At 40.9% G+C, this 14594-nt stretch overlaps 1 protein-coding gene across 2 annotated transcripts; it reads left to right on the top strand.

Moving 5' to 3' along the window:
• The first annotated feature begins 23 nt into the window (after positions 1-23).
• Positions 24-12922, top strand: syt10 (synaptotagmin X). 2 transcript variants are annotated; one of them, XM_017411470.3, is made up of 7 exons: positions 24-317; positions 909-1305; positions 4160-4721; positions 6610-6730; positions 6896-7067; positions 8796-8925; positions 11036-12922. In XM_017411470.3, exons 1-7 carry the CDS (start codon positions 131-133, stop codon positions 11105-11107), a joined length of 1641 nt encoding a protein of 546 aa, XP_017266959.1. In that variant the 5' UTR covers positions 24-130; the 3' UTR covers positions 11108-12922. The 2 variants fall into 2 exon arrangements, with proteins under 2 accessions (XP_017266959.1, XP_017266958.1); XM_017411469.3 differs by having other exon boundaries at positions 24-332.
• Positions 12923-14594: the final 1672 nt, after the last annotated feature.

Genomic DNA, 14594 nt, shown 5'->3' with positions numbered 1-14594 from the left:
GGGGGGCAAAGGCGTGCGGACAGTCGCTCCCAGTCGACGCGAGCTTCTTGGATGTGGCTGAGGACGCAGCGCGCCTCCCCGCCGTCTCCCGCGGACAGGCTGCGCTCCGCGGCGCATCGAAGGTGCCCAAATGAACCGCCGCCCTCCCGGCTCCTCCGGCGTGCAATGGCTTAACAGGAGAGACATGAGCGTCTGGACGGAGGACAGCGTCACCCTGTGCCAAAGGGCTCTGCAGATCGTCACGGAACTTTGCCTCGCGGGACACGTCGACCGGGAGAAATGCGCGGATATTTTCCCCCTGGAGAGCAACATACAAGGTAAAGGACACGCAGGTAAATTCAATGAAGTTTTTTTTTGTTTTTTTTTACCAATTATATGATCTGACACTTCACATCATAGTTCCTTAGGGGGAGGGGAAAGGTCCTCTCCTCTTTGATGAAACTTTGCTGCATCACTTTGCTCTCCGTTTAGTTCACGGTGTTCTGAAACCTGTTACGCATCTTGCGGAGCTCAGTTCACTCCGCTGAAGGAGCAACAGGTGCAGTGGAAAGAGGAATCGGCAGCTCTCGTTTTCTCTTTTCCTCCTTTCCCTTTCCACTCTGCAGTTTGGGGGAATGTTTTACATAAAATCAGATCTTGAAGCTGCATTAACCTTTTCTTGCAGTCAATGCAAATTTGGAAATAATCGACTAAAAAAAGGAAATGTGAGCTGTAGATTTCCTCTTCCTGAAACTTTCTGATGCTGTGTCCTTCACTGTAGTTTTTTTATGACTTTATGCAGAATATACCTGCTCTTCTTACAGCTTGCTTTCTCTCTTGTTTTCTCCTCCTTCCTTGCACGTTTGTCTCGTGTCCCCTCGCTGGCTTGTCTCATCTTTCCTGTCCCCCTCCTGTGTGGGTTAAAACAGACATCTCTATCAGTCTCCTTGCTGTGGTCGTGGGTTTCTGTGGCCTCGCCTTGTTGGTAGTCTCTCTCTTTGTCTTTTGGAAGCTGTGCTGGCCTATTTGGAGGAGCAAGACTCTGTCAGCCCACGCCGAAAATGGCCTCCACGTGGGGTTCCTCGAGGCGCCTCCACCCAGGGCCCCCCCTGTCACCGAGTGCAAGGTGGCAGAGGTGGAAAAGAAGCAGCCGCCCGAGGTGAAGGTGAACGGACAGAGCTCTGTGAAGCACCTGGAGGCGGCCATGAAGATCAGTCAGACGTCGCCAGACATCCCCGCCGAGGTGCAAACAGCCCTGAGGGAGAAGATCAGCCGGCAGCCAACAAAAATCCAGAGGCAGACCACCGAGCCAACCTCCTCCTCCAGGTATGAAGTGCCAACCCAATCCCCGCGAACAGACTGTAATAATCTGATAAAAGCAATCACGCTGCACCAAGACACACAAACCAACGACGCCTCGGCGCAGAAAATGTCCTGGCAGTTCACAGTGTTGCCTCTGTCCTCGAGGTACTTTGCCACATGTCACGCAAATCGCCCCTGACTGCTCGGTGACCTTGAAGAGCCTTCGCACATTTACACCAAAAGCCTCTCTCTTTATCATATCTGGCACATCCTCTTGCTGCCATTTGAACCCTGTAATCACTAGTTCGTGCGAGTCGCGCTGCCATGGTAACGGCGGGCAGAAACCCCAGATATTAAACAATCAGCTCTCGCTTCTCTTTGTTTCCCAGCTCGGTGTTTAAAGCAGGACGGCCATAATTAGCATTGCTGTGGGGCGCGAGCTGTCACGGTGGAAGGGCAAGTTCTTGGTGACGTGCACCAGGCAGCTGTGATCGCTTTCTCGGAGAAAGCTGTTATTGACACTTGCTTCGGCTTGTCGTTGGGCTCATTAATTCCATTATATTGCTGCCAAGGTCTTTATGAATCGTACGCCCACCAAGCGAGGCCGAGAGGCCAAGTTAAAGATTACAACACCTACTTTTACAGTTTGTCCACCCACTTTTCTGATGGCGGTTCCGCTCTCTGAGAAATGCCTAAAGCCTGATAGTTCGGGGAAGTTACAACATCAAAGGGGACACCAAAATAGTCGTGATGTACTGTTTATTAGCAGCTATCGATTTTTTGGGGGGGGGAGAAATGATGATCCTCATCGTATTTAAAATATCAGCTTTGCTTCTCAAGGTTGCACAAATAAAGTTCAGATACAGTATATAATTTCAGCCCGTAGACAGTATCCACCAGTTCTTTGCAAATAGCCGTTTCTGAGCACATTGCATCCTTGTGAGTGCATGATGCTTTCACTCTGAGTCATGTGCATTGTCATTTCCAGCTGCACTGAAATAGTGCTGAAGCTGAACAACACAGTCAGAAATCAGGAGGGCTACAACAAATTATTAGCGCCAAACATCCATTTAGGTATTTTTCTTCTTCTGCGCATTTTCTCTTGGAGTTCTTACTGGCTCATAAGCTCAGTCTTTTATGTTGCTTACTACACTTTAGTAGTAAACAACTACTAAAGCCGCGGCTGTGGCTCAGTGGTTTTTACCAGTATGCCACATGTCGAAGCGTCCCTGCGTAGGACACTGAACCCCTCACTACCTCAGAGTATGAATGTGATCTAAAGCACTGATTAGTCTCTATGGAATGACTACGTCAGGTTAGCTTTGCAGAGACGTGGTAGAGTTCTGTGTGGATGGGTAAATGAGGGCACAGATTGGGTTGTAAAGCTCTTTGAGTGGCCTGATTGGCTAGAAGGGCGCTATATAAGTACAGCCCATTTACCATTTAATCTTCAATTGTCCCGCCTGTGCAACATAATTTGGGCCACTGCTGTGACTGTCTTAGTGTCGGAAAGCAGGGGGGCCAGATGCTAGGTGACAAGATTGGGAGAATCAAGCAGAGTTTTGTCAGACGATGTCAACCTCGCTGAAATTTGCGGACGTCAGGTAATCGGTGGATGGGGCCAAATGTGAATGCCCAAGATGGGTTTTGGTTCCCCACAACAAAAGACAGTATAGGCAAAAATTGGCTTGTCATTTTGACTCGACACTAGATAATTCCTGGTACGAGTCGCAGGATGAAATCTGTTTTCAGCCAAACAAAAACCTGTGAATAAAGGCTAGTTTTTGTTTGTTTGTTTCCAATTTAAGCCTGAAACAGACAATATTTAACTTGGGCACGATGAGCACACTAAGATTTCTGCTCTTGATAGGTCGTCACTAGAAAATGAGATTGGCCTGAAGTGAAGCTACAGCCATTCAGGGCTCAGTTTAACACGGTAGTACATCCAGAGTTAGGTGGTTTTACTCTGAATCTTATCATAACAAAGCTACTTTTATTAAAACAAATAGTTTGTTTATTTTAAGGCGGGTTGTATGTAGTAGTTAGTGTCTTACCTGCAGTAGACAGTGATCTCAGTGTGGAGAATATGGAAGAAATTCTCACAGGGGAGTAACGCTAACAGCTGCTCAGAGCAGAAACCTTTTTAAGGTTGAATTTCTTTCATCTAAAAACAGCTTAATCTTAAATTTAGAGCTTTTCGATCCAATATTAAGTATGTTTTACACCATGTTTCTTTTGCGTGAGATTTACATTTTTGTTACTGAACTAAATTACACCCATGTTGCTACGCTACATGCATGCTACCAGGCTGATAAAATGTCTTCTTGTTGATCAGTTGAGCTCACCAGGAGTTCTTTTGTCTTTTTACTCAACGGATCTTCTTATCTGTCTCATACAGAAATCCTTTCATCTCTTCAGGAAAAAATGTCACACATGCTTTTATAATTATTCGTTTCTTACTGCCTGTAGTCGTTTTTGGGATTTGACTTGGGGAAACTGAGCCAAAGCAGATTTAGAGCAGGATACGTTCAGCAGTCTCAGTGCTGGCAGTTAGCGTAGGAATGCTGATATTTTTCACCTGAGATGGTGATGACGTAAATTAAAGTTTCAAGCAAAAGAAACGAGGTGTAAAATATACCTGATATACTGTAGTGTTCTGTAGAAGGTCTTTTTTTAGGAGGCAGTCACTCTGGAATAAGGCATGCTCTGACTACCTGTTAGCTTTCTTACCCTTCTGAGTGCTGTCTACTGCAGGTAAGATACTGACTGCTCTCTACACTACCCCCTATTTTTTGGAAAAAAAAGGTAATACCGCATGCCGTTTCAACACCAAGGCCATTAAAGATATTTACAAGATGCTCTCTAACTTTTTTAACAGGCACAATTCATTCCGGCGCCACCTGCCTCGTCAGATGAATGTCACCAGCGTGGACTTCAGCATGGACGCAGTGCCTCTCCGCCAGTCCTCTACAGTGAGCTTCGGAAGAATCAAGCCTGAACTCTACAAGCAGAAGTCTGTGGACTCCGAGGATGAGGCCAAAGGGCAGGTAGAAACCTGTGGGAAGCTCAGCTTCTCGCTCCGTTACGACTACGAGGAGCAGGCTTTGGTCGTGAGGATCCTCAAGGCCTTAGACCTGCCTGCCAAAGACTTCACGGGCACCTCCGACCCGTATGTGAAGATGTACTTGCTGCCTGACAGGAAGAAGAAGTTCCAGACGCGAGTGCACCGCAAGAATCTGAACCCCACGTTTGACGAGACCTTCTGTTTCCCCGTGGCGTACGACGAGCTTTGCAATCGGAAGCTGCACTTTAGCGTCTACGACTTTGACCGATTCACGAGCCATGACATGATTGGCGAGGTCGTGGTGGACAACCTCTTTGAACTCTCTGATCTTTCCAGGGAGGCAGTGGTGTGGAAGGATATTCACGCAGCAACTACAGTGAGTCGCCATTTCAGATGGAAACAAATCCTCACCTGTTGCTGTTAGCGAGGGGAAAACACTGAATGAGTATTTATACCATTTTTAGCAAGGTCTGATCAGAAAATATTGCACCAATTGACTTTTCAGGGTCTCAACGCTGCTTCACACGCGTAGCAGGTGGAGAATATTGCATAATTCAAATGCTTTGGGAAATGTATTTAATCAGCCAAACACCCACGCACATTTTCCAGAAACTGCTGGGTGTTCTGCTCTTGTAAATATAACCACGGAAAGTAAAAATATCCAACAGTGGATGCAATAAATACAACCTCAACTGAAATTCCTAACAAACCGTAGAGCTATAAAGTACTAATGATCGTATATCCTCATAATCGCTCTCTTCAAACAGGAAATGGTAAAATGGCTCCAGATGCATTAACTTTGACACTCACATTTATCACACTTTGCTCTGCTTTAATAATAAATGCACTTATTGTGATAAACTCTACCCCTGCACACTAAAGTAGTTGCAGATTTAGTTTTGCGCAAGGCCTAAACGAAGTTTGGTTAAAAACTAAAAAAATCTCAGTAATTATCTGAGCGACAGAGGAAAGTCTGTTAAGGCTTTCAGCAGTTTGCGTTCCTCTACATTTTTTGATCATTTCTTTTTCTCTAAGTCTCCACCAAACTTCAGGATGAAAATTGGGATCTAATCATCTCGTTTAACACCTGGATGCCAGAACCAAGCCGTTACCCCGTCTTTATCCTTAATACACCTGAGGACAGCATTTGGTACTTTTTAAAGTAGGATTAAGTTGTTGGTTATATCATCTTAGAGTGTGAGTTGCAGAGATTTTAATACAAGTAGCAATTCTTACAGTTAGGACTATATGGCGTTAAAATTTTGTGTCAATCTAGTCACACAAAATACAATAGGATGAAAATGGCAATGAAACAGAGAGGTAGAACAGTATTAAAGCACGCAGAACTTCTTTAAAACAAACCTATGAAAGATTTTATTTTCAAATCTCACTACTTTAAAATCTAAATGTTGCGATTGTTTCCTACATTTAATTTTTTGCAAATAATTTTCTGCGTAAAAAAACAAAAAGTTCGGTAACTTATTTTTGCTGCCTACATAAACAGGAAGTTAAATTTGCAGCAGAGTATGTACAAGCATGTCTGAGAGTGTACCAACCTGAAGTATAAGAAAAGGAAAAATATACACATTTTGTTTAACGAAGTATTTCTTAATCGATCTGCGTCCTCTTAATTCTTAAACTATTGTCGCTCTCGTATCCTCCCCCCATTCTGGCTGGGTTAAAAGTAGTGGAGTTATGGAAGCTGGTTGTTTCCAGGGGTAATAAACTAGCTATAAAGCAGACATTTTGCAGAAAAAAACTGAGAAAATCAATAATAAAACACCATCATGACTGCCTGGAAGCAAAGCATTATGATAAAAAAAAAGGACACTGTACAAGTTTGTATCAAGTAATCATTTCTATTTTGTACACATAATTCTTATCCTTTTACAAATATGCTCAAAGTCAGAAAATCTATAAAAAATTCGATACAAATTGGACTGGAGATAAAACTACAAATGCAATTAAGCCAACTGCAAGTCTCATCTTGTTGTTTGGGTTTTTTTTTCCCCTTGGAGTGAGATTTTTCTGCTGGAGTCAAAAATTTCCACCTATAGAATCTGTAGTTATATTGTCTGAAAACCTGCATTATTCATTCAAACTTTAAAGTGCTTATCAGAATAAAAAAAGGTTTGCAAAGTGCAGGGAAGGACTAAAAGGTTACTGTTTGGCTTTGACATTTAGATTCACAGAATGTGGTCAAAGCATTTTAAAAAAAACTCCTAAACCTTTTTTTTTTCTGCTGCGTCTCTTTCGTCCCCCAGGAGAGCATCGACCTGGGAGAGATCATGTACTCGTTGTGCTACCTGCCCACAGCGGGGAGAATGACCCTAACAGTCATCAAATGCAGAAACCTCAAAGCCATGGACATCACAGGCTCCTCGGGTAAACGAGATGAAAGCAAACTGAGCCAGAAATTCGACCAAAAATGAGACAGCAGGAGGCCTTTTAGAACAGAAACGTGAAAGAAACAGAGAGGGGGGGCTGGTGGTGTTTTAGTGACTTTATCCTATTGAGCACATTAAAAAACACAGAATTTCTCTTTGACAGACCCGTACGTGAAGGTTTACCTGGTCTGCAATGGACGGAGGCTGAAGAAGAGGAAAACAACAATCAAGAAAAGCACACTTAATCCCGTATACAACGAAGCCATCATCTTCGACATTCCCCCAGAGAACGTGGAACAAGTCAGTCTGTCCATCATGGTGATGGATTATGATCGGTAAGTGCAACACTCGCTTCTTAAAGCACAGCGTTGGCTTAAATGTTTTCATGAAGAAGACTCAAAACATCCTGAAATAAAAATAGTAGGCTTGGTAATTTAATTAAATGTCATTTGGGAGTTAAATTGACTAATTTGAAGAGGTTATTCCAGTTCTGAATTGGTGCTCTATAAATAAAACTGAATCAAAAAGATTTTTGGTTACTTATTGAAAAAAATCCAATATTGCATGTCTGCGAGTGAAGAGAGCAAACCTCCCCGATTAGTAACTAATCTGAAGGTCAAGGTGGAGCCAAGTGTTTTATTTTTCCCTAATCAATGACAGTGTTATTTAAAGAACAGCGATTTATCAAACCGTGGGATTGTCTCTAGAAGTGCATCACGGCGTGGACCTTCGCTAGTCACACGGGAAAAGGTTACACAATCTTTAGGGTATTGATTAATCAATCAAGAGCAAATTGTGTAATATACCAAGAGGTCACAAAGGCGTTTTCCGCTCACATTAACTAATAATGTTCATGAGCTTGGTTTCAGGAGAAAGCAGGAAGTGCGGCGAGAAGGACCAAAAAAAAAGCAGACAAAGGAATGATTAAAGAAAAATAAAGTAGCAGTTTTAAAAGCCAAAATCCAGACATCAGTCCAACAGATATGATGTAGAAGAACTTAATGTCATAAACTTCATCAATACGCCAGAGTTGAAACAGACCCATACAGAGAAATCTGTCCAAAAATGATGTGCAGGACTTGTCAAAGTAACCAGTAAGGTCTGGTTGGAGATACTGCCATGGAAAAAGTAAAAAAATAATTAAGCATGCATGTTTACCACTCTCGTAAAGGTAACATTGGAAGACTCTCTTAATAAAAATCCAGTGTCTACATTTAGATCTCATGTATAAATCAGATGTATTAGGTCAGTTTTAGGTTAGAGTTCTTCTTAAACACAATGCTGCAGATCTCAGAAGATGTGCAACATTTTGGAGGCTAAGAGACGACACGGACACATACAGATGTTTTTTTGAAGAAAACCGCATTTCCTGCAGACACCAATGAGACGCAGCAACCTGAATCGAACATGATGTGCAAACTGGAGTATAGGTGTAGAAAACAGACCTCGAGACAAATTAAAACAATCCGACTTCGCTGTGCCCCTGTCTAGTCTCTACTTTCAGAGGAAATAAAGTCCCAGTCTTCTGACATTTACACTCACCTATAAACGGAACAACATGTCAGACTTTTGCAACTCAGTCAGAAAGAACATATAGTACCTCAGCTGTGACGAACTCGCCCACCTTCCATCTAATTCAAAGAAATTTCAAGGAGAATGAAAAAAAGTATTTTGGTTGATAAAGAACAAGTAATCTACTTGAACTGTTCAAACAAAAGTTTTAAGGTTTTTGCCCATTCAGTGCTATGTCCATGTTGGAGTCTTCATCTCCTTGTTATAATAAAAACTAACATCTTGACATCTCATCCCTGGACAGGAGTGTGCAAGATCAACGAGGCTCTTAGTTTACAGAAAGAAAATGTATCTGGTATATTTGACCAATGAACAATAGATAAATTAATCAGTTACTTTTTAGTTGTTCTATTTGTCTGTCTCCACAAACTATCTTCTCAAGAACGTCACAAAATTTCAGTTGTGTGATCATTGGGGGGGGGTTCATGTCGAGCAGAGGCATCACTTTGTGGATTCAAACTGTTTCAATGCGAGTGTCTCACTGGTAACAGGGTCGGACACAATGAGGTGATCGGTGTGTGTCGAGCCGGTCCAGATGCCGTGGGCCTCGGACGAGATCACTGGAACGAAATGTTGGCTTATCCCCGAAAACCCATCACACACTGGCACGCTCTGGGAGAGGTACATAAAAGTTCTTTTCTTTAAGTCCACGCTTTCCCTTCTCTTTGCCTCAAGAGCTCAGGCTTGCAGAGCTTGAGAGAGGCTCCACGAATGTGACATTAACGAGAATACATGCAGTGATTTATGAACTGCACTTTAAATGGAGAAATTCATATGATTTTGTTTGTTTTTCGTTTGCATTTTTTTATTTTAAAACTAATTTTAGAAAGTCAGAATACATCTTAAACAATAATTAGCAGCTGTTTTTCCTCTTTTTGCTGATGCACGGGGAGCACGTTCTTCCTCTGTACTTTGATATGATGTTAATGTAGATGTTCGACACCTAGTGGCGCAGCATGGGTATTTCAGCCTTTTTGTTAAGAGTGTGTGAACCATCAACATAAGCTATATTGCCAAAAAGTATTTACTCCAAATCACTGAATTCAAGTGATCCAATCACTTTCATTGCCACAGGTGTATAAAATCAAGCACCTAGGCATGCAGACTGTTTCTACAAACGTTTGTGAAAGAATGGGTCGCTCTCAGGAGTTCAGTGAATTCCAGCGTGGTATCGTGATCGAATGTCACTTCTGCAATTTGTCCAGTTGTGAAATTTCCTCACTACTAAATATTCCAGAGTCATCTGTTAGTGGTGTTATAATAAAGTGGAAGAGATTGGGGACGATGGCAGCTCAGCCACAAAGATATAGGCCACGTGAAATCACAGAGTTGGCTCAGCAGGTGCACAGAGGTCACCAACGTTCTGCAGAGGCAACAGCTACAGACCTCCAAACTTCATGTGGCCTTCAGATTAGCTCAAGAACAGCACAGAGAGCTTCATGGAATGGGTTTCCTTCCATCACCAAGTGCAAAGTGTCAGATGCGGTGGTGTAAAGAATGTTGCCACTGGACTGTAGAGCAGTGAAGACGTGTTCTCTGGAGAGATGAATCGCATTTCTGTGGAAATCCGATGGATGAGTCTGGGTTTGGCAGTTACCAGAAGAGCTGTCCTTCTCTGACTGCATTGTGCCAAGTATAAAGTTTGGTGGAGTGGGTATTATGCTGTGGGGTTGTTTTTCAGGAGTTGGGCTCGGCTGCTTAGTTCCAGTGAAAGGAACTCTTAATGCTTCAACATATCAAAACATTTTGGACAATTTCATTCTCCCAACTTTGTGGGAACAGTTTGGGGATGGCCCCTTCCTGTTCCAACATGACTGAACACAAGGTCACAAAGCAAGGTCCATAAAGACATAGCTGAGCGAGTTTGGTGTGGAAGAACTTGACTGGCCTGCACAGAGTCCTGACCTCAGCCTTTGGGACACCTTAGAAACACCTTTGGGATGAATTAGAGCAGAGACTGAGAGTCAGGCATTCCGTCCAACATCAGTGTCTGATCTCACAGATGAGCTTCTAGAAGAATGGTCAGAACTTCCCATAAACACTCCTAAGCCTGTGGAAAGCCTTCCCAGAAGAGCTGAAGCTGTTATAGCTGCAACATCATGTTAAACCCTATGGATTAAGAATGAGATGTCACTCAAGTTCATATGTGTGTGAGGGGAGGCGAGGGAATACTTTTGGCAGTATAATGTACATGCTGATGGTCCAGATGGAAGAAAATGACAGTTTTATAAATTTTATTAAACCAGGATTCCTGTGTGTTGTTTTTTTCCCCATCATAAAAACAATCAAGTCACGTTCCAAGACTCAAAGTAATAGTTTTCTGAGATTGTGTCGCAGATTAAGTTTTCACCCTTTTCCAATTATTTTTCTTGCTTTACATTAGATCTGTCCCCTTTTAAAGAAAGATGAATACAGATTGTGACACTTTACTGAGGTACATTTAAAATTTATGTCAAAATATTGTAGCGGATGTGAGGACGACTTTTGTTAAAAATGAATGCACACAGTAATAGATTGTTTTGGCTTCTTGCTGACACTCCATTCAGCCCCTGCATTTCGAAATGTGTCTAGAAATCTTCTCTGAATATTGAATATTTTCGAAAATGTCACCCTTTAAGGATAAATTTGCCTGTGATTGCAGTCAGAACTGTCATAAATACTGATGCATTACCAAAACTAAATGAAAACGCCTCTGTAAAACGGTCCGTTTTGTGATGTTTTATTTTTTCAGTGGCCCGGAAGAGCTGCAAGCTTTGACAGCCAAGCTTCGTGTTCTTCACCCAAGCCTCCGCAGACACCCTGATGACGCCAGGTACAACCACCGCTGAAAGAAAGCAGACATTTAAGAGGTCGCGCTGCTTATTAAGAGCATGTTGTACGGGATCTGAAGTCACTCCGATTTGTTTCTATGGTTGTATTGAAATGTTATGTATTCATTTGAATGCGACTTCTCCAAGTGCTCTAAGGAGATGGCTATGCACAGCACTCATGGTCATTCAGTTCAAGAGTTTAGGAAGGTTTTTATTTACCAAGCATTTATCACATGAATAGAGCTTCAAGTAGGTATTCATGTTTTACATAAACCTGCTTCAACCTTAGCGATATATTGAGCAAGATTCTTTTGGCCCAAAAGCTTTCTGGTGCTTTACAAATTTAATTTATTGAGGCTCAAATTAAAAGGGCTGCTTGGTGCCATGAAAACAGTTAGCGGTGAACAGCATCAATCTAGGTTTTACTCTAAGAGGCAACCGAGCATGTGCATCTGTCACAGATGTTGAAAACCATCCGTAAAGAGATGATTGAAGAGAAGTTAGCAGAAACATGTAGCAGTGTAATGTACAGAATACCAAGGAGCAGGCAGATACTAAATTACTCTGTGTTTCTAAAAGCCAAATCAATCAATATGAAGTGACAAACTTTATAGTTATTTTTCTACGCATGGGAGATTTTGGCTTAATAGCAGATTGAACTTGCAAATCTAATTAGGGAAGAAACGTATTTGTTGCCGTCTAACCTTAAATGTTGCAGTTAAAAAGTGCACTAAAAAGGGATCGATGCCAGAGTTCAACAATATCTGACATTATCTGAAAAAAAAAAACAGCTTCTGTGAACATTTTCTTCATGGTGTTGAATTCAGGGAGCTCCACCTCCACATACGATTTGTTATGTTTCCATTTAGCCATGTTACATTCAGTTCACAACAGAACTTCTCACATGTGAGTAATAAACTAAAGTATTAAGTAATCAGCATAGCAATGAGAGAAAGGCTATATACTGTTATCTTGCACATGCAGTAAATGATGCTTTTCCCCTGCTTTGCTCCCAACATAGGATTTATTTATTTATTTTGTACTTGTAGCATGCCTGTCACCACTTTAACAAAAGCACTTATTGAGGGGAAAATGTGTGCAATGTATGAGTATTTGATATCTTGAACTTTGTGTTTACAGTTGTATCTAAACCTGTGTGCACGGCTCTGTTTCCTAAAAGAAAAGGACGTCTGTGTAAAATGTCAATATAAGCAGAATGCAAGTCATTTGAAAGAGGGTTTAATCCACAAGAAAAAAATATACAAAGACTACATTAGGAGATGTTCAAATTATGGCATTTTATTGTTTGCTGTTATTTTGAATAGGCAGATGCTCGTTTTTGAATTGATTCGCGTGCATTCTGTTGTATTTACGTTCCACACAGAGCGCCTGTGTTTCCACAAACGGGGGTCGTTGATGTCAATGGCACTATCTGTATATACTGAGAAGTCGAACCTGAGCAAGTTGTTGTGAATTTATGGAAACAGAGGCATCACAAATGTAATTCTATTGTTTGGTGGCACTTTGAGAAGCTCCGACTTGTAATCGAGTAGCGCATTTATACACATTGTGCAACAGTTGTGAACAATTAGTGAAACCGGAAAACCTCCGACTTCAAAACGTTTTTCCATCCGTAGGAAACTAGAGCTTTTGAGCTGTAATTGTTGAATCTGTATCAAGCAAGAACAAAAACACACCCACCGTCATGATGTGTACAGTTTGTGATAACTTTTTGTAACTATATAAAGTAAGCATTTGGGATATAATTTATTGTAATTGTTTCATATGTATTTTAACAACATAAATAAAAAAAGGGGTTTGTCTTTTGTCGGTTTGTGTTGATGTGAAGAGCTTCAGCCTCCCAATGAGAATCTGTAAGGAGATTTCTTATTTCTTTTATATATTTTTGAAACATTTTGAAGGATTGGTCTAAGAGAACTTAAAAACTGCTAATAAAAAAGGTAATTTGGAAAGTTAACGACTTAAATGCCCTACATTCGTTGCACAACAACCACAGCTGAGGTAACTTTTAAAGCAAAGCAAAACAATAAAAAGGAAAATACCTTCAATAAAAGATTGGGAACATAAAATTTTAAGAGAACATCATGTCATAGGAAGTTAAAGTGTTTCAAAATGTCAGGAAGGTGGGAAATTCATCTTGAATAAGGAGTTGACGTTTATCCTAAAACTTGAATAAGGAGGAAAAAGAAAAGTTCAATGCATAGCAACACATAAAAATACATTTAATTACTGTTGTTTAGCTTCTGTACTGTTTCTAAAGTTTTTAAAAAAAACTTCTCATCTGAGGAGCAATCGTAATTAAAGTCTGAAAAGTGCAATATTCCAAGTTTTTAAACAGCTCTGCTTATGCGAGCTAATCACTTCCCTTTCCTTCCCTCTTGAGGGTCATTAGGGTCTTTGTTAGCTTAGTCCACATGAGAAATGTTCTGGGTCCATACATAAAAATGCAAATTGGTGTAAAAGTGACTAGGGATTAGTCAACAGAAGATCGGAACTTGTTCATTCTTTAGTGCAAATTGAGAAAGGTCCTTGGATGAGAAGTCGAATGTCTCCACAAAAACAAGAAAAGAAGAACTCCAGTCGCCTTTTCCTTTTTTTTTTTTTAACTCTTAGGATGACTAAGAATTCCAACCAACTTGTCTGTGCTGTTGTTTGATTTATCTCTAATGGAAAAAAGAAACACTCAGGCAAGTAATAGCAAATAAATTTGAGGTAAAAAGAATCAACAAGTCGTAAACCCTGCGAGTGATAACACTGTGCCACCTCGAACACGGTGTTCAGAGGTCAAATTCAAGCTCTCGGCTGACAATGTCAGTTTAATTACAGCTCTGTTACGTATTCTGTTTTTCTGCTGCTGCTCTTTTCTTTGAACATGGTCCGTTTGAAGCAGCCTTATATAAATGGTTTGTCAATGTGCCGTCAAGACCGTAAAAAAAAAAAAAGAAAGAAAATGTTTTCCTGGAACGGAGAGCAAACACTATTGTCTACATTCAAAGGAGGAAAAAAATGTTTCTTCAGAGCGTTCAGCTGCAGCATCGTTCTATTTATGAGTATTTACAAAACCAGATCAGCGTCTCCTTTTACATAAAAAAGCATTTATTACTTTGCACTTTTATTAGGAATGTCGTTTCCTGCAGTAATGTGCAAATTTTTTTACCAAAACTAGTTTATGTTCTATCAGATATTCTGTTTAAAATTCCTCACACTACAGAAAAAATATATTATAAGATTCAAAGCAGTATTTTTTGAAAATCTGAGTTTATTTCTTGCCACCCGTGTTTAAATTCACAAATGAAATGTGTTTTAGTTATCCAGTAATTCCATTTAGTTTTTTAACACCTTTTATAAGAAACAAGAATAAGAAATAGAACATGAGTTAATTTAATGCAGACTGAAGAGTAAGATACGGTGTACGCTCATATGTTGGATTCAAAAATGTCAAGGCAATCTGTTTAGGTT

Source organism: Kryptolebias marmoratus, linkage group LG18 (assembly GCF_001649575.2).
Source record: "Kryptolebias marmoratus isolate JLee-2015 linkage group LG18, ASM164957v2, whole genome shotgun sequence".
NCBI classification, from domain to species: domain Eukaryota; kingdom Metazoa; phylum Chordata; class Actinopteri; order Cyprinodontiformes; family Rivulidae; genus Kryptolebias; species Kryptolebias marmoratus.
Note: the sequence above shows the minus strand (reverse complement) of the source record. Positions and strands in the feature narration are given on the sequence as shown.